General features: G+C 41.5%; 1 protein-coding gene across 1 annotated transcript in view; it reads left to right on the plus strand.

Annotated features, from left to right (window-relative positions):
* The first annotated feature begins 6,645 nt into the window (after window positions 1–6,645).
* LOC102726696 (uncharacterized) overlaps window positions 6,646–20,775 on the plus strand; it is a 23,715-nt gene continuing 9,585 nt past the window's right edge. The window contains exon 1 of the mRNA XM_081806004.1: window positions 6,646–6,781. Coding sequence (XP_081662130.1) covers window positions 6,646–6,781 — 136 coding nt within the window. The remainder of the gene's footprint in view (window positions 6,782–20,775) is intronic.

Consider the following 20,775-nt stretch of genomic DNA (forward strand, 5'->3'; position numbering starts at 1 on the left):
CACAAGCAGGAGGGGCAGAGGGAGAGAAAATATCAAGCAGACTTCACGAAGTGTGGGAGCCTGACGTGGGGCTCAATCCCATGACCCTGACTGAGATCATGACCTGAGCCAAAATCAAGAGTCGGTCGCTTAACTGACTGTGCCACCCAGGTGCACCTTCTAAGAAATTTCACAGACCTTAGTGTGTTCATTTGGAGATTAGAGGAAAAGGGTGGCAAAAGGTTGAGTGAAGGAGCTGTTTCCACTCCATGTCCTCCAACAGAGAGGGGCTGCTGGCCTTGTAAGGGATTTATCGCCCAAGTTCTAGGTGGGGATGGCGGCCCACAACAAAGTTAGCAGAGAGACTCAGAATGCTACAGGCACATTCTGGAGAGGACATATGCAAAGACAGGCAATGAAATAAATCCCACAGTTTAGAGAATGTTGTCTTCCTAAAAGAGTAGCTAGAGAGCCCATTATAGCTGAGCTTTCAAAGATTATTTTCCAAAGGGGAGTCCTTGGTGAATTGCATTGTCTTTCAGTATCTGATCTTTAAAGAAGCTCTAAATTTGGGTTCCAAATATTTAAGAGTTTGTATCATCAGAGCAACTGGTAGGAAGATTTAGTTGTCCCACTGTTTTCAACGGAAGATCAGGAAAGGAAGGGATAATTTTCTTGACATATAAAAGGACCATTCAGTATGAACAATTTAACTGAAAGCAAAAACAAACTTGGATTTGAAATAAGTCATTTTTTCTCATCCCTGGAACACAGACAAGGAAGGGACTTGTTCTGAGATCAAAATTCAGAATGCCATTTTTCTTGATGTTGGTCTATTTTATCTATTGAATTTGTCACCTGTGTTTTTTGTTGTGTTTTGTCAAAGCACATGCGCACAGACTAATATGAGGCTTCACGTTCCTGTACCACTGTCTCTAACCTAAACATAAACCTAAGATTTCAAAGGGTGAGTCAATGCCACGCTGCCTCTTGATTTTATTTGTTTTGATTGCAAAAAATAAGACAGAGGAAAATTATTATGAATTTTCCTTTAAAAGTCAACCCATTTCGGGCGCCTGGGTGGCTCAGTCAGTTAAGCGACTGCCTTCGGCTCAGGTCATGATCCCGGGGTCCTGGGATCGAGTCCCGCGTCGGGCTCCCCGCTCTGCAGGGAGCCTGCTTCTCCCTCTCCCACTCCCCCTGCTTGTGTTCCCTCTCTCGCTGTGTCTCTCTGTCAAATAAATAATAAAAATAAAATCTTTAAAAAAAAAAAAAGTCAACCCATTTCTTGAGTGACTTGCTGTCAAAGAAGACATGAGGGTTATTCAAATCCAATAGCCCCCCAGAGGAAAAGACTTTTTCTGTTTGAAGCAGCCTGGTCCTTCAGCAACTAACACACAAATGTTTCCAAGAGAGTAAACCCAGTTTACCAAGAATTCTGACAATATTGAAGGAAGAGTTGTCAGTGGTATAAATTGACACAATCAAACATAAAATAACGTCTTCTGAAAGTTACCAGATATGCATACTATGGTTGAGGCACATAGGTGAGAATATGACAAAGTGATATAAAACTGCTGTAAATAGTAATTTTAACATAAGAAAATCTCTTGAATTCAGTCTCCCTCTGATGGCAAAGGTCCACGACAGCGCCACGTGGGAACTAGTTGTGTTTTGGGTAGCAGGAGAAGTGTGTGTTTTAGGAAGACTTCTCGTGAGTTTCAAGGTCCTTTTATCCCTGAATATCTGTTTCTTCTCCCTGACTTTGCAGCCCTACTCCATCTTGACCTCCAGCTTTTGGAGACCTGCTGACTTTGAGCTTCTGACCTAACTTTGACTTGGTCTCCCATTGTCACTCTCTGCCTCAGTACAGACTGTCTTTCAACCTACTTAGGATCCTCTTCCTGCTTTTTTTCCTTGTCTCTCCTTAACCTGGATCATTGCACTTTCATAAGTCCACCATTGCCCACAGTCAGATTCTATGAAAAATAATTATCCCAATTCAGGGGCAGAAAAAGATTCTAGAGGTCTAAGGACTGAAAAAACTAAATGTCCCCCTACATAATTCAAGATCAAAGGGGAAATGGAGGCCACTCAATATAAGTGTGCTGCTTTTAAGGGGAAGAATTCGCATAGACCTCTCTGAATCCCAGCTCCACTGTTTCAGCCTGGGCTGCATTGAGCAAGTTACTGAACCTCTCTGTGCTCCAGGATCATAGAGCAAAAGTCAATAAAATAATTCTGTCTCTGCATAGTGAGAATTAGGGGAAATATTGGACGTGAAGAGCCTGGTGTCTGGTGGTCACTCAGTAAATGTTAGTTTGACTTCAATATCACAGTGTGCTTCAGCCCTAATAATTTTCCTTCATTTAAGTGATTATTCCTTAAAAAATGTATATCTGAACCAGAACTCTGTATCCAGAATACATGAAGAATTCCTACAATCCTTCAATAAGAAAAAGACAAATAACTCAATTTTTAAAAACAGACAAAGATTAAATGATAATGTCCCAAGAGAAGATACCCAAGTGGGCAATAAACACATGAAAATATACTCAACATCATTGGTCATCACGGAAATGCAAATGAAAACCACAGTGAGAAACGTCTTTACACCTACCAGGTAGCTACAATTTAAAAGACTAACATTTCTAGCGTTGGTGAGGACGTGGAGAAATTGGAGCTCTCATTCCTTACAGGTGGGAGGATAACATGGTAAAACCACTTTGAAAATCTGCTTGGCAATTTATTATTAAGTTAAACATACACCACCCTAGACTTAGTAATTCCACTCTAGGTATTTACCCAATAGAAATGAAAATACAAGTCCATCCAAAGACTTTTTTTTTTTTAAAGATTTTATTTACTTATTTGAGACAGAATGAGAGAGAGAGAGAGCACATGAGAGGGGGGAGGGTCAGAGGAAGAAGCAGACTCCCCGCGGAGCAGGGAGCCCGATGCGGGATTCGATCCAGGGACTCCAGGATCATGACCTGAGCTGAAGGCAGCCGCCCAACTGACTGAGCCACCCAGGCGCATCCAAAGACTTTTACATGTATGCTCACAGAAGCTCTGTCAACAATAGTAAAACAAAACAAAAACCCTCAAAAAACAAAAAACAACCTACTAGAAACAACCCAAATGTCCATCAACAGGAGAATGGATAAACACACTTACATTTTTACATAGATGGATAAATATCAAAAACACTATGCTGAATTAAGAACCCAGACCCAAAAGAGTACAAAGTGAAGATTCCATTTATATGAAGTCCCAGAACAAACAAAACTAACTAATTTGTGTGAAAAATATCAGAAAGTGGCCACGTCTGTGGTTGGGACTGACTGGGAAGAGACACAGGAAACCTTCTGAGATGGAGAAAATGGTTTATATCTTAACATACATGGTGGTTATATAGGTGTATACAGAGGTGAGATCCCATTGATCTGTATTTACCTCAATTTTTAGAAAGTTTAAATATTGTTTCATAGAATCCAAAATTTACTTGTGTAATATAATTAAAATATATGTCATCAACACTAAGACACAGTCCCCCACATTTTAACGTTTCTGAAGTCAGGATGTGCCTGAGAATAAATGGAATCTCATAGTTTATTGACAGCATATTTTCTTTCCTAGAAGTACATAAAATAATGGTACCTCCTAGACTCGCCAAAAATTGGTAGCTTCTATTTTTTTTTTATTTTGCAAAATTCTTGCTAAAGTAATAAAAATTAAACTTTTCTCACAGAATCCCTAGTTTGGTAGTTCTCTAGTCAGTGATCTAGGAGTGCCCCAACTTTATGTGCTATAAATGGCATTCTTTAATGACCATGCCCTCAAGTTGTTTGAAGACAAACTAAAACGGCTGCTGGTTCCAGCCCCACATGGCCCCAACCCCACATGGCCCCGGCCCCACACGGCTCCAGCACCCACAGCTGGGGCTTTAGCCTCCACGACTAGGCTTAGCCATGTCCCAGCCTAAGCCCTCATCAAGCCAACGGTGGGGCAAATATGAGCACTGCCAGGGCTCAGCAGCTCAGCTATTCTTGCTGCCAATCCCACCCTGTCCTTGCCGGGTCCTAATGACTAGTTCCACAAAATGGAGAGGGGTGCCAAGTGAAACCTTTCTCTTTCCCAAATTAGTATAGAAAAGACTACAGTTTGGCTCACTTAGCATCTATTCCTAACTTCATTGTTCCATATCATCCTCTATTCTAGAAAGGTTGGGAAGCCAAACGCTAGCTTTTCCAACCTCCCTTGTAACTTGTGGGAGCCACGTGACATAGTTCCCTCCAATGAAACGTATTTGGAAGTCTGCTGGTGTGGGTGAGGGGAAGAGGGATCTGGGAAAGCTTCTGATCTCTTGTTACTCTGCTTCCTGGCAACTTGTCCTGAACTTAGATCGGATGGTTGAAGCCAGAGAGGCTCTCTTGCAACAGTTAAACAACAAGGATAAAGAACCGCATGCCAAGGAGGGCAGAATGAGAAAACAGAAACAGCTTTGAAATTATAGTTACATTGTTTTATGAATGTTAATGATCTTGTGGCTATTTTTCTAGGAGACCTTATCTTTTAAAGATCCATACTGAAATATTTATAGATTAAATGTCTAGAACTTGCTTCAAAATAGCCCAGTGGGGGCTGATGGGAAAGCGGACAGAGGTATAGATAAAACAAGATCAGCCATAAATAGATAATTGTTGAAGCTAAATACAGATGCATATCCTCTCTACTGTTAGGTATATTTTGAATTGTCCATAATAAAAAGACTAGAAGATCTGGCAGAAACTACCTCTGTGATCAAGCCCAACATTATCAGTTGACTTTCACTAGTGATAAGTCATGTTGATATCACGTACCCCCTGATCTGATGCACTGAGAAGGGCACTCCAGACCTGTGGTATTCTTTCCCAAAACCCAGAACCCCAGACTAAGTATGAGGAAACATCAGACAAAAATCAAACTGAGGAACATTCTAAGAAGATGCCAGACCAGTACTCTTCAAAAGGTGCCAAGGTCATGAAAAACAAGCAAAGACTGAGAAACTGTCACAGCTAAGGAGGAGCCTAAGGAGACATGAGGCCATGAATGCAATGTGGTACTGTGGCTTGGATTCTGGAACAGGACAAGCACATGTAGTGGGAAAACTGATGAAATTTCAATAAAGTCTGTAGTTCAATTAATCATAATGAACCCACATTAACTTCTTACTCTTAAACAAATATACTATAATTATAGGAGATGTTCACATTAGGACAAACTGGGTGAAGAGTATATGAGAACTCTTTGTGCTTTCTTCGCAATTTCCCTGTGAATCTAAACTAATTCCAAACTAAAAATTTATTCTGAAAAAAGTCTAAAACGAAAGAATTTGGATTCCCAATGGCATTATTGCACAGATTTCTTGTTGCATGAGAAAAATAAACCATATTTTTTAAAAAGTTAATGCCTCTTAACTAGTCTCTTCCTTGCATCTGAATGAATATGAACTGATGAAATGCGCTCATTGTTTGTCTGAGGCCATTAGCTCCTGAAACCCACCACTGAGAACAACAGCACTCAGCACCCTGCAGCAATAGTGGGGGGCTCTTCTGACCAACCCCCGACCCCACAGCGATCTCAGGTTCACAAAGGGAGAGATGGGAAGTGAGGGGAAGAAGTCATCTCCTTGGGAACTTGGGAACCTGCCTAAAGCAAACAATTAGCAAGACCCTTTAGGAAGTAGCTGTGACACAAGATCAACCAAAAAACAACAGCTTTCTTTTCAACTCTGTTCATCAACTATAAAGAAATAGAGAACATAATAGAAAACAAGTCTCATATATCAAGTAGCAATAAAAATTACAAAATACCTAGGAATAAATATTAAAATGTGCAAACTGTATATGAATAAAGCTATGCAACTTTACAGGACATGAAAGAAGGCTTGCATAAGTGAAAGACACATCATCATGTTCCTGAATATAAAGCTGCTACATTGTAAAGATGTCAGTTCTTCCTAAATTAATCTATAAATTAAATATATCACCAAAGTTCCGATGTAAAACCTAAATCTCATCTACCATAAAAAAAGTTTACACAGAGTGGATCATTTATCTTAATGTAAGACATAATACTGTAACACATTTACAAGATAATGGAAGAAAAAAGTCTTTGTGATCAAAGCGTTCTTGGACATGGCACCAAAAACACAATCTATCAAAGAAAAATATAGATAAACTGGATTTTACCAAAATTTAAAACTTCTGCTCTGAGAAAGACACTCCTAAGAGAATGAGAAAACAAGCTGTGGGCTGGGAAAAAGTATTTGCAAATCACACAATCCAACACACAGGGACCAGCTACATAATGCCTGGGGTCCAGTACGGACTGGAAATGTGAGACCCTTTGTTGAAAATTATTAAGAATTTCAAACTGTGACAGTAGAGTGTCAAATGAAACGGGGGCCCTTCTGAGCATGGGGCGGTGTGACTGCGCAGGTCACACTCCCGTGAGCCATCCCTGACAACAACAGATCTGTATTCAGAATTCACAACGAACCCTCAAAACTCAATAGTAAGGAAACAAGTAACCCATTTTAAAAATGGGCAAAACATTTGAACAGACACTTCACCAAAGAGGAGACAAGGATGGCAAATAAGCACATGAAAAGGTTTCAACACCATGAACCACTGGGAAACACAGGCTGAAACCACAATGAGATACCACTACGCACTGATCAGAATGACTACAGTAGAAAGAACTGACAACAGCAGTGCTGGCGAGGATGCCGAGGAGATGGAACTCTCTGTCATCGCTGGTGGGAGTGCAAAACAGCACTGCCACTCTGGAAAACAGTCTGGCAGGTTTTTTCACAAAGTTAAATATGCACTCACCATACAACCCAGCAATCTCACTTTTTGGTATTTACCCGTGAAAAATGAAAACTTCTGCGCACACAAAAATCTGTACATGAGTGTTTAAGACAGCTCTATTTGTAATGGCCCCAAACTACAGACAATGTAGTTTGTCCTTCAGCAGGGAGGAGTGGGTGAGCCGTGCTACCTCCATACAATGCAGTGCTGCTTAACGATAAAAAGGAACAAACTCAAGAACTTGGATGAATCTCAAAGGCTTTGTGCTGAGTGAGCCTCAGAAGGCTACATACTAGAGGATTCTACTTACATAACGTTCTCAAATAGATAAAACTTTAGGGACGGAATTGATGGTGGTAGCCAGAAGTCAGGTTTGGAGCAGGGTGTGACAACCAAGGGGTAGCAGGAGGGAGTTCTGGGGAGATGAAACTGTTCTGTATACGGACTGTGACGGTGCCTCCACAAATCCATGCTTGTGCCAAACCCACAGAACTATACAATTTGACCATATGCTAATTTTTACATCCAATGCAATTTTGTTTGTTTATTTATTTATTTTTATTTATTTATTTTAGAGAGGGAAGGAGGAGCAGACAGGGAGGGAGAGAGAGAATCTTAAGCAAGCTCCACACCCAGCACAGAGCCTGATATGGGGTTCAATGTCACCACCCCTGAGATCATGACCTGAGCCAAAATCAAGAGTCAGACACTCAAACAACTGAGCCACCCAGGCACCCCAAATCCAATGTAATTTTAAAATGGAACTTGACAAGCTGATACCGAAGGTCAGCCAGAAGAGAAAATGTAGGAGGATAATGGAAACATTTTAAAGCAGAAAAACATTTGAAAATTTGATCTACCAGATTCGAAAATATCTTATAGGATTATCATAACTGGAATGTTCTGTAAGATTATCATAACTGCTTGGTACAGAAAAACTGATCTGTAGAAAGACAGATCAATGGAAGAATCAGAAGCAGGTGTACATGAAAATTTAGTTTATGGTAAAGTTAACATTTTAGACCAACAGGTTCGACTATACAATAAATGGTTGAGAACAAATGGGCATCCATTTCTTTTAAAGTAGAGTTACATCACATTATGTATAAAAATAAATGGTAGCTGCATTAAAGAACTAACTGTATGAAACAAGATTATAAAAGTGCTCTTCAGGGGCACCTGGGTGGCTCAGTCGTTAAGCGTCTGCCTTCGGCTCAGGGTCCTGGGATCGAGCCCCGCATTGGGCTCCCTGCTCGGCGGGAGGTCTGCTTCTCCCTTTCCCACTCCCCCTGCTTGTGTTCCCTCTCCCGCTGTCTCTCTCTCCATCAAATAAATAAATAAAATCTTTAAAAAAAAAAAGTGTCCTTCAGAAATATGTGCATGTATGTGTGTTTACAAGAATGTTTGCTGAAGCATCGTTTGTAATATCAAAGAGGAAAAAAGAAGAAGAAAGAGAAAGAAACATCCATCAGAAGTTAAATGACATATATTCATACTATGGAATAGGTATATCAATGTATGTTCTGATATGAAAAGTTTTTTTCAATGCAAAGCTAAATGTAGAAAATGATTTCTTTATTAAAAAAGATCTTTGGGGGCGCCTGGGTGGCTCAGTCAGTTAGGCATCGGCCTTTGGCTCAGATCATGATCCTGGGATCCTGGGATAGAGCCCTGAGTCAGGCTCTCTGCTCAGCAGGGAGTCTGCTTCTCCCTCTGCCCCTCCCCCTGCTCGTGCTCTCTCCAACCCCTCAAGTAAATAAATTAAAATTTTTTAAAAAAGATCTTTGGGTTGCATATTAAAATGTACACAATGTGATTTGGAGAGCCAGGCTCCAAACTACTAATCGTGGAACAGAAGGCAAAGAGGAGAGCCTTCACTTTCTATTCTACGTACTTCATTTTTAAAGCCTTATCACTGCACACAGCAAGGTAGTATTTATTGTTAACAAACTGACTGACTTCCTCACTATGTAACCAACGCAAGGAGCCATGGGAGTTTGAGAAAGGCTCAGTCCAGTTGGTGAGCAGCGGTCACAAGAGAAGGAACACTTGTGCCAGGGTGCCTGCCAGACCCTCTTGGCAAGCAAGGCTTTTCGGTCAGGCCAGGCCTGTCCCTTTGCCATCTAGGGCCCTAGTTCCCCAGTAAGAAGTAGTTGTCGAGGAATAAGAAGACTCTTCCGGTTAAGATCCAGGCTTTGCAAGTTCAGAAATTTGCATTTTCCAAGACTTGTCACAAGAAAAATAAAACCAAGGAAAGGAGAAAGCAAGAAACCAAGGCAGTGTGAAAAGAATGCTCTATCTCGAGCTCTTCAACATGGAGGTCAGTCATATTCAGTGTTGCTAAGTGAGGCTTAGAGGTAGAATAGCTAATAACTAGACCCACTGAAACCCCCTGATAAGCATTTCCTGTGAGATCTATACAAGCAAGCCATGAGGGAACATCAGCAGTAACGGCTTACACATACACATGTAATAGTTTACGTGTATACACACATACATACACAGAGCATTATATATACTGTTTTGCCATTTATAAAGCCCTCTACGTGCAGCTTTGTATTTGACCCTTAAAGCAGAACAGGTGTTACTATGACTCTAACGTTACAGATGAGAAACTAGAGGCTTGAAGAGATCTGACAATGGTTTCTCACCAAGTTCCAGGACCATTTGAGGTGGGTGCTTACACATAAGTAAGGTACCTGAGCCATCAGAAGTACGTTCCACAGAATACACCAGAGGATACATTGCCGCTTCTTTAGAAAAACACATAGAAAGATCAATCTCAGTTCAGCAAGGGAAAGACAGTTCAAAAAACATAGTTGTAAAAAATACTTACTGATTATATAAATATAACACATATATTTATATGCATACATAAAAACTCCTTTTGCTAGAATTACTGATGCCTCAAATAACAGAAATGCAATCCAAAATTACTTCAACAGAATAAACAATAATACTCCCAAGGTGAATCCTGCCTTCGGTTCTAAAATTATTGTCAGTCACTGTATTTTACTTACATAATATTACTACTCATTGCTACAGGGAATTTCTTTAGCTATGCTCCTAATCTTACAGTCCTTTAATATTGCTTGAATAAATTGGAGCTATATTTGGAAGTCACGGTGAGTTAATTATCACAAGGTCATTGAGTAAAATTGTCCTCTTATGACATTGTTTACTACTTTAAATGAACTAACAAGCTTTCTACAAAGAATTACAAGAAAAACATTTAAATGTAACATACGTAGGTTTTTTGTTTGTTTGTTTTTATAAAAACATCCGTAGCTTCAAGGTGGTACGTCAACAGTCCTCAGAACTGGAGAAACACATTCTGGAATGTTATAGGACATGTCTTTGCTCATCTTAACCAAGAGACTTAGAAATTAAACTTCGAGTGGAACAGTACAGAGTAACTACGGGTTTACTGTAATCTTATGTAACTATGTGCTAGTCTTCTTCCCACAAGATGTGATGGCTAGCTCAGTGCTCATCCTCACACCACCTGAGTCAACAGCTCCTCATCCCTTCAAGGCTTCTTTTTACAACTGCCACCCGGCATCTGTAGTTTCTGTTTTCAGTTATAACTTCTAGCTAGGGATAAGGCTTTAAAAGTTGTGTTTTGAAAAAAAGTTTTGTTAAAGAAGACAGGGCTTCAAATGTTCTGTGTCCGTAACAGTGACCACTTGCCCTGCACTGTGCTAAGCCGCATTCTATCCTTCGGTCCTCACGGTCCTGCAAGGAAGGAAGCGACAGTCCAAAGCAAAGCAACGTGGTCAAGGCCACAGGGCAGTAAATTTCGGCACAAAGACTTGAACCTCGCAGAGCCATGGGAAGCCAGAGCATGGCTCTTCACCAGAGGACATGAAATGCAGACCTAAACGTGGGATCTAATACTTAAAAAGAAGCAATGCACACTTTTAATTTTGAATTTTCTTTGTTGGCATTTCATCCAAGAAATACTTATTGTGTCCACCATGCTCCAGAGAGTACCCTAACTGGTCAGATAGGACGGTGAATGAGATTCTTGGAGTTTACGTTCTAGTGATGGGGAAAGACAATAAACTCACAAGCAAGCGAATAAATAAATAAAAAAAGAAAATGTTGGATAAGGGTTCTGTCGGGCACTAAAGAGGAAGAGGAAGGATTCTAGCTATCTTCCTTCTTGCTTTCATCTCTCCAGGTTGTGAGCTCTTGGAGAGTAGGGATACTGTTTCAGAGTGAAGATTTGTCTTAAACAACGACTTGCGTGTAGGACACACTATTTAAAGAGCAAAGAACGCTCTCTGACCACTTTTATTTGAATGTAAATCACAGTCTTCTAGAAATTATAGTCCTTTGTGGCTTTAGTTTATTCTACTTATATCTGAGGGTGAAATGCAGAATTTTCCTCCTTAATTCTGTAGGCTGCAAGAGCTCATGTCATACTCGCTGTAGTCAGGAAGATCAGAAAACCCTGGAGGGCTCATGCGAAATTTAACTTTGTGAAGTCACTTAGGTTTGAAAAGTCTGACCTTTTGGCTTGTTTTTCAAAATTCTCCCACAACCCAAATCACTAGCTGAAGCTATTAGATGAGGCACAAGTGCATCATTTATTAAATAATTGTTGTTCTTGACATAAATGGCACCATTGAAGGGAAAAGTCATCAACCAAAGAGCTTGTTGCACCTAATTCCTGTAAAAGTCACTAGATGCCCAGATGTGTAGTTGCTCATTACTGAATTAATGGACTTCAAAAATCACCTTTCTTTTTTTTTTTTAAGATTTTATTTATTTATTTGACAGAGAGAGACACAGCAAGAGAGGGAACACAAGCAGGGGGAGTGGGAGAGGGAGAAGCAGGCTTCCCACCGAGCAGGGAGCCTGATGCGGGGCTCGATCCCAGGACCCTGGGATCATGACCTGAGTCGAAGGCAGACGCTTAACGACTGAGCCACCCAGGCGCCCACCTTTCTTTCTTTTGACAAATATTTTTGAGTCCTGACCATGTCCTAGGTACTGGGACAGGCCCTGGAGATACAATGGTAGGCAACACTGGACTGTACCCTTGACCTCCATTCATGGAGTTCACTGAGTAACGGTACTTCTCCCATATGGTTTTCTGAATTCTGCTCTGTATCTTCTGAATCAGAATCCCTAGGGCATTTATTCTCAAGCCTCAGTGTGGATCAAAATCACAGACTGCTGTCCCTTCCACCCCCAGTTTCTTTTTTTTTTTCAAAGATTTTATTTATTTATTTGAGAGAGAGAGAATGAAAGACAGAGAGCATGAGAGGGAGGAGGGTCAGAGGGAGAAGCAGACTCCCTGCTGAGCAGGGAGCCCGATGCGGGACTCGATCCCGGGACTCCAGGATCATGACCTGAGCCGAAGGCAGTCGCTTAACCAACTGAGCCACCCAGGCGCCCCCCACCCCCAGTTTCTGATTCAGTAGGTTTGGCATGAGGTTCAACAACTGGCACTTCTAACAAATTCCCAGGTGATGCTGATACAGCCAGTATGGGGACCACATGGTAACAACCACTAGCCTAAGGCACAGAACCCAAGTATCTGCAGGTAATTCTGACATGTGTCTGGTTGAAGATAAAAGTACATTAATTTTGGATTAGTTGGGGGAGTGGGGCCTAAAAAACCAAGAAGAGAATCCATAAGGATTGGTGGATTAGTTATCATCTAAGAAAGGTAATAGTTGGCCTCATTTTTGACTGAACACCTACATCAGGGCTTCTTAAACTTTATTTTATTTTTAAGATTTTATTTACTAATTTGTTAGAGAGAGAGAGCATGAGCAGGGGGAGCAGCAGGAAGAGGGAGAAGCAGGCTCCCCACTGAGCAAGAAGCCGGATGCGGGACTTGCTCCCAGGACCCTGGGATCATGACCTGAGCCAAAGACAGACACTTAACTGACTGAGCCACTCAGGCGCCCCAAGATCTGCATTTCTAATAGGCTCCCAAATGATGCTGACATGGCCTGTCCACACAGAAACTCAGGAAAATAGACCTCAGAGATAGCTATATGTTGTGTTAATGCTTTCTTGCTTTTGGCAGTAAGGTGCAAGTCCAAAATAGAAAAGAATATTTAGCCCATGGCTAAATAAATATGTGAAAAACTTAGAACAATAAAGGCTGACTTGTGCTAAGACCTTTTACAATGTCAGTGTGTATGGTCACTCTTCAGGAGAAGGACACAGCACATAGTACGTCTCAAGCTTATGTGACCACAAAATCCCTTTATTGTCAGTGGTGCCGGACTGATTGTCCAAAGGACACAATGTGAGGAAAGCCAGTTTATGGTGCTTCTGGAAGAACTCCCCCAAGAGGCAAATACCAGGGACGGTTAAAAGCAGTCTACAGGTAAAGACTTTTGTTTGTAAGCCTTTGCCCACAGGTCCTGAGTAGTTCAACCAACATCCCAAGATTCAACTGAAGACAGTTTCCAGAAGTTCAACTGTCTGATTTCACTTAAATAATTGATTTTCCTGAATGCCAACTTAGAATCACTGTTGAACTTAGAATTCGCTCAAGGAGGAGGGCCTTTCTAAACACCTAGCTGCCCCACCCAGACCCCATGGAGTCCAAGAAAGACAGGTAGCTCTGCATTTCCTGCCTTTCTCCTATCTGCAGAGGACACTTCAAAAAAAAAAGAAAAGGATTTATTTATTTGAGAGAGAGAGAGCACATGAGCGGAGGGAGGGGCAGAGAGAGAGGGGGAGAGAGAGAGAAGCAGACTCCCTGTTGAGCGCAGAGCCCAACTCGGGGTTCAATCTCACAACCCCAAGATCATGACCCAAGCCAAAACCAAGAGCCGGACACTTAACTGACTGAACCACCCAAGTGCCCCCTGCACAGGGCACCTTTGATTAAGCACAGGCATGCGTGCTGGACGTACATAAACATACACCGCACCCACATGTATGTTTATGCACAGGTGTCTGGTCCTCGGTCCATCATTTCTTCACATGTTTACTTTGAGGACTGTTCGAGATTGACCGGCTAACATTTTCCCAGGAGGTTATGACATATCTTAGGAGTTTCGGGGGTTATTTTTATTCCTATTGCTCAAAGAGGAAAGAATACAGGCTTGAGCCTCCCACAAGGCAATCGAAAAGAGCAAATGCCTGTGTTCACTGACAGTTTATAAAAGGGCCAAGGAATGAGAAAATCCACTCAAACTCGTGCTATCGAGTTTTACAGATAGACCAGAAGAACTGGGTCTCCATAGCGTTTGGTCTCTCAAAGCTTGGCCTTTGACCACAGTCCTTTTGAAGTATGCTTTTCGAGTCTTGCCAAGTCCCAGCTTCCACACGGGACTCTGGATGACATTACCATCCTTTCCTTCAAATAAAAAAACCTTCTGGGCGCCTGGGTGGCTCAGTTGGTTAAGCAACTGCCTTCGGCTCAGGTCATGGTCCTGGAGTCCCGGGATCGAGTCCCACATTGGGCTCCCTGCTCAGCGAGGAGCCTGCTTCTCCCTCTGACCCCCCCCCCCCATGTACTCTCTCTCACTCTCGCTCTCTCAAATAAATAAATAAATCTTTAAAAAAAAAAAAAAAAACCTTCTTCCTCAAGACCTAAAAATACTCCTTAGCCTTGGAGTGCAGCCTTGTTTTCATCAACACCTGTGCACTGGACCAGTTGTTGGACTGGGACAAGCCAAAGGCACAAAGAAGCAGCAGCAGATTTGAGGGAGCTGATCCACATTTGGGTCTCCTTGAAATGTCCAGATCCCAGAAATAGCAAAAATCTCTCCTTGTTCGGCCATCAGAATTCCAATCCCAACCCCAACTCATGCTCTCTGTTCGTTCTTGAGTTTCTTTGTTTCTTTGTTTGTTTTTGAGGAGGGATGATCTTGGCACAATAGGATAAAAATTATTTTGATTGACTTTTTATTACCACTAGGATAAAGAGATCGGGATTTGGTTAACGGAATACTTTTTTTCATTCCTAAAAATTGACTTTAAATCTCATTACAATCGAGTAAAATAAAATTTTCTGAGGCAAACATTAGATTTTATTTTAAATCACGTATGGGATGATTTTAGTGCTCAAAGGTATAGCATGAATTCTAAATTCATGGCCATGTTGTTTTGGTTAATAGCCCCAAATTTGGGGAGATAAATATTTATTCAATCCAAGTCACACTCTTGTGCCTGGCATTCAAGGCCCTTTGCTATCACGTGCTGTGGGTGGACTTGGGAAGGCAGCATAGGAGCTGGTGGAAGTCATAGCTGTTTCCAGTCTCAAGAGGGGTCAGTGGGAGGAAGGAGCATGGTCAAGGGAGAGGGTGAAGGATTGGGTGTCCTGACAGTATGATTTAGTGAGGTCAGGGGAGGGAGAGATCAAGGGCAGAGGAGGAGCCCAGCAGTGGATATGGGGATGGAAAACCAATCAGAGTGCAGAACTGAGTAAAAAATAAGGAAACTGGGTGTGTGTGTTGGGGGGGGGAAGGGTAAATGGTCCAAGAAAAAAGGCAAAAAGCTCGTATAGCAGGTGCTCTGGTTAGCCTCGTTTGCAGTTTGGGGACAGGATATTTTGTCCCTAAAGAGTTAGTCATAGAAACAGCTTCTGACACATGTGGTCTCAGTCTGTCCCTCTGGACTTATCCTTATATATGGGGTTGACTCCAGTCAGACCAGACAACTCCCACTTCCCAAAACAGACTTCAAACTTTCCCTCTTTCCACCTCTCTCCTTTCTGTCCCCGTTCTTTGCACCTCACCTAGAACTCCTTTCTTCCTGGACTTCCTCCTGTCAAACCCAGCCCATTCCTTCACAAACCATCAGAGATATCATTTTTATGAAGTCTTCCCTGATCCCTCAACCAGATGCCATCTCTTCACTAAAGAAATCTGCATGTACCGTCACCGTCAGCACAAAGGGGTAGGGTTTCCTCTCTTCTGGGGCTCCATACTTAAAATTTTCCTGCATTCTGGAATAGTTATAGCTATATTATTTGTACATCATCTTACCTTCTGCACAATATTGCAGTATGCCTGGTTGAGGCTAGGAGGCAACTTACTAACTTACATCCTAATGGTCAACCTAAAGGAGTCAGAGTAATTCTACAATGACCAACAGTCAGAGTTACATATATTAGGCATTAAAAACAATGGGGAGTGGAGCAGAAAACCTTTATTCGAGTTCCACTCTGATTCTGCAAGCCATTTCACACCCCTCTGGATCATGGTTTCTTCAAATATAAAATGAGAAGAGTTTATCTGCCCTATCCATATTCCAGAGCTTTGAAAGAAAAAAGCGAGCTAATGCCTAGAAGATGCTTACAGGCTATAACATGTTATGTACATAGGGACATTAGCAAAATAATGTTCATTTATTCCTTAGTTATTCAACTAACATGTATTGATGCCTACTACCTGATAAGCAGAAAGAAAATAGAGACCATACACATACTGATTTTATCTCTTAATTGGATAATTAACCTGATACAACTTGGTAAGTGAATGCTGAGATATGCAGAAGTAAGTGCATTTTTCTCTATAAGCACCATTAAGAAGTTCGTTCCCTTGACTTTCATTCTTTTGTTGTTCTTTTCCAAATTTCTAGAATATCCCTTTACCTATATTATTTTTGTAACTAGAAAAAGCAAATATTGGTTTAGTCTTAAGGGAGTTAGTTTTGCTTCTCCCAGATTTCACCATGAAAGCTCACCAAACTCCCTTATCTATCCAGAGATTATGTGCTTTGTGCTAGAAGAACTGCGAGATGATTGGCACCAAGTGTGGTCCACACTTCCTCGCTCCTAAGGGCTAAATTGGATGCCTTGCATACAACAAGCCTTGGGATTCTTATATTTTAGTGCAGCACATTCCCAGAAACTTCCTGAACAATTCTACCCATGAGTGCTCACAGACACAGGCTTTCCCTCTCTCTATTTCAAATTCGGACTGAGTAACATACGATTTGAAAGCTCAATCTGCAACTACTGAGAAGAGCCATGTATTAGATGACAAAATCAAATTCTAAATGGCTTTTGAATGATCCTCACCATTTCTCTCAAGAACTTTAAATTATGAGCGCTCCCATTTTGCTAACCATTTTGCCATTTTTCTTTTATTAAGCAGATTCTCAGAAATTTCTACCACTGGACACTTGGGAAACATAGATTCCTGCTGATGGGACCTTAATAAACATGGGGGCTGCTGGGGCAAAGATATTAAGTTTGGATCAGAAGACCAACACTACTGGAAAACAACATCAATGCCCATGGTTTTCGACAGGCAAGCCGCTGGGTCTGGGATCCAGTCTATGGAAAAGAGAGGGAAATGGCCGATGGGAAACTCACCTCTTGGGTTCCGACTCTTCTGAGACTTAATCTCTCATCTCTTTAATTCTGTGGTCACACTTCTTTCAATTGCATCTGTTCTTTTTTTTTTTTTTAAGATTTTATGTATTTATTTGAGAAAGAGAGAGCACAGAGGGAGAGTGAGAGGGAGAAGCAGACTCCCCGCTGAGCAGGGAGCCCGATGCGGGACTCGATCCCAGGACCCTGAGATCATGACCTGAGCTGAAGGCAGATGCTTAACTGACTGAGCCACCCAGGTGCCCCCGATGTGGATTTTAATATACATAAAACATACAAATGATACAAAAGAGAGGACGGCATTCCATGGTGGCAGTGGGGAGCTCACCTAAGAGCCTGGCATGTGGTAATGCTCTGCAAATGTTTGCCGGGTAATTGAAATGATCAATGAAACAAGCAATGAAGGAAACTACTTCACCACAACCAAGTTCAGAGTAAGAACAAACAAAAGATGGGGGCCATTGTAAACAAAATGGTTAATATCTATTGAATTAGTAATGGGTGCCATATATTTTTCATGCTTCTAAGCATGCTTCTAAACATGCTATTATCTTATTTATTCCTCAAAAACCCTTATATAGATTTGGAACCGTTTTATAGATCTGGAAACAGAGCCTTGGGAAGTTTTAGTAAATTTCTAAGGATACCCAGTTGGTGTGTAGTCAAAAGTCAAATCCAAGATCCAGTTTCAGTTGACAGGGACAAGAATGATCAAGATAAAGAAACCTAGGGCATCTGAAATTTGTAAACCAGAATTTGGGGGACACCTTCCATATGTTCCCACCATTCTAGGTGTTGATAAGAATCAAACAGATGCATAAAATATGGCTCCCTCCCTGCAAAGAACTTGTACATTGCATTTTTTTCAAGCTACTATCATCCTGTTCTGAAGGTGACCTGAGCCACTTCAGTGGTGCTCTTTTGGTTTCTCAGTTAGATTATAACCTCTTGAAGACAGGGTCGGTGGCTACTCTTCCCTTTGAACTTCCTTGCCCTACACAGATCAGTATTCATTCTTGAATTCCTTCTATTACTGAGTTGTCAATAGACCTAAACGTGACAGATATCCCAAAAGGTAAGTAAGCAGTGGAAAGTAGAAAGTCCCTGACTCATTAGAGCAGGGGTCAAAATATTGGTGAAGTCAAGAAAAATGCCTGAAGTGAATGTCCATCTTTGGTTTATTCACAGAGTGTAAAAGCAGATTATCCTGACTGACATATTCCTTAGGCCCTAGTTCTCAGAGAACATTTACCAGTCACAAATCATGAGCCAAGTGGCACAGGGAACAATGAAGGTGTATTTCTCACCCACTGGGAATGAGGCATCTCATTTGCTTTTTTACATCAAAAAAGTAATATATTAGACAGCCTCTATCTAAATATGGTATTCACCAAAGGTCTTTACAAACTGAGGAAGCAGAATATATCATTGTGAGATGACCGAAAAGTGAAGGACATTTTGCAAAAAACACAAAATAATAAAGAGTTAATGATGCATAAAGATAATGTGCAGGGGCAGTAGGAATGGCATAAGAAAATATCGGTTTGGGCACTACAAATGGCTGCTGAGTATAAGGAAATAGAATCACAGCTCATCTGAAAGCAGAGGTGCCCAACCAGTGTGTCTTGGCATCAGAAAGTTACAGATGTACCACAAAATGTTGATCCTTTCAGTCTGGAAGTGGCTGGATGCGCTGGGAGGCCAGAGCATTGGGAGGTGGTCTCTGGCTACGGGAAGCTTACCCAGGGGAGCCTCAAAGGGTGGCCTGGGCTGAGTGAGAGTCTGACAGTGTACCCTACAATCCCCAAAGGAGGCAAGCACAATGGGGGTGTTTACCATGTGCTGAGTGGAACCAAAGAGGACATTTATTTTAGCAGCCAGCTGAGGAGTGTGATGCTGCCAGCTACAGGCAAGAGACCCCTGGAGATGCTGGGAAGGCTGGTGTTCCAGGATGCCTGGGACAGGGCACACAGCCCAGAGTGCAGCCAGCCAGAGTAGGGGTGCTGGAAGGCCAGGAAGGTTGTCTTGGTGGAGGCAGCTCCAGATCTTACACCGTGAACCCATCAAGCACTTCTGTGTATTCATGGCTGATGTGCCCTTTGAGTGGTGACCAACCTAGCAGCAGGGTGACCCTTTTAACATGTAGACTTTTGAAGATTAGAGCTTCAATGTCTTTGGAAATATGTGATATGAAAGAGAAAGAGTTCAAGTGGATTCAAAACTTATTCTCATTACCCTAGAAATGTCAACATTATATTTGTCGGTAAAGAAAAAAGAAGAGCTGGGAAAATGTTAAGATATCATTTCGGTAGTCGCAAAAAAAAAAATATATATATATATGGTTTTACATTTTGATTGCCTTCTTACGAAAACTTTCCCTACGATGGTAATTATCAAGAACGCAAATGTGTGCCAGTATCTTCAAAGTTTTGATCAGGACATGAGTGTCATAATTTCAAGTATAAAGTCACATATAAACAAGTTCTGTTCATGGAATCTAGCTGAAATTTCTCCTTAAAAGTTTAAGAAATATCTTGTTTAGACGCACTCAGTATTTAATATTTTCCTTAATCCTATGTATTTCATCCTTAAATGACACGAAGAAACGTAAAGAAATATAAGAAGTATAAAGAAATGTTCTTACCAAGCCCTTTACAGATACAGCCAAATCACGTCCACTTTATTCTAGTCTAACTACACTAATATATCATTACTTTCTGGCGGTGCTGACATGGAAAATGTTGGGAAGTAGTCCCCAAAAGCACTTTTCACTACTAGAAAATCTTCAACCTTCTTCACTGCAGGCAAGCTACACGACTGGGCAGGCAGGAGACAACGTCCTGTATGGAGGACCAGTTTGGGCAAAAGCAAAACAGTGAAAGAGTCGGGATATTCCCCCAAAACTACAAGAATATTGGAACAAGTAGAGGACCTTCCTTCCTTTTAAACTGTCGAATACACGGTACTTAATTTTGCAGGGCTGGAAAGAAAAGATCAACAGGTGAAAATTAACCCTCGCAAAATCAAAACAAACATTTATGTTTTATTTCTATCGTTGAATATGTGAAATATGAAAGGTGACGCAAGGCAAACCTGAATGGCATGCCCAGCTAGGCCAGACAGAATTTATGAGAGAAGCCAGTAATTCTGGCTGCCTCTCCACTGCCTTTATCCACCAGCCTGAACCTTCCTTTCAGATCATCTTCTCAAATTATCCATAGGAGATTTATTCACATACTCAATAAGAAAAATATTTCTAATTATATCCAACCATTCTTAATACGAATGAGAATTATGCAGGGACACAAGACTGCCAAGACTTTTTCTGCCAAACAATTCCTTTTGACTTGAGAAAGCACAGGCAGCTGCATTGTTTCCATAGCTATCCATATAAAAGAGCCCTTGGAATGAGGCTGACTCGGCCTGCTTTAAAAAGCTCCAAGGTAAGTGGGAACGGGCAACGGGCTTTCAAGAGGGACACTGGCCACGCTGTCCTGCGTAGGCAGCAGCTGCTAGCTCGGGTACTGCTCCTTTGGATACTGCACGTTTTTACATCCATGACTTTTGTAGCCTTCTGTTTACAATAGCCAGTAATGCCGCAAATTGGATTTTGTGTGTGTG

Source organism: Leptonychotes weddellii, chromosome 15 (genome assembly GCF_054177405.1).
Source record: "Leptonychotes weddellii isolate Sample4059 chromosome 15, ASM5417740v2, whole genome shotgun sequence".
Taxonomy (NCBI): domain Eukaryota; kingdom Metazoa; phylum Chordata; class Mammalia; order Carnivora; family Phocidae; genus Leptonychotes; species Leptonychotes weddellii.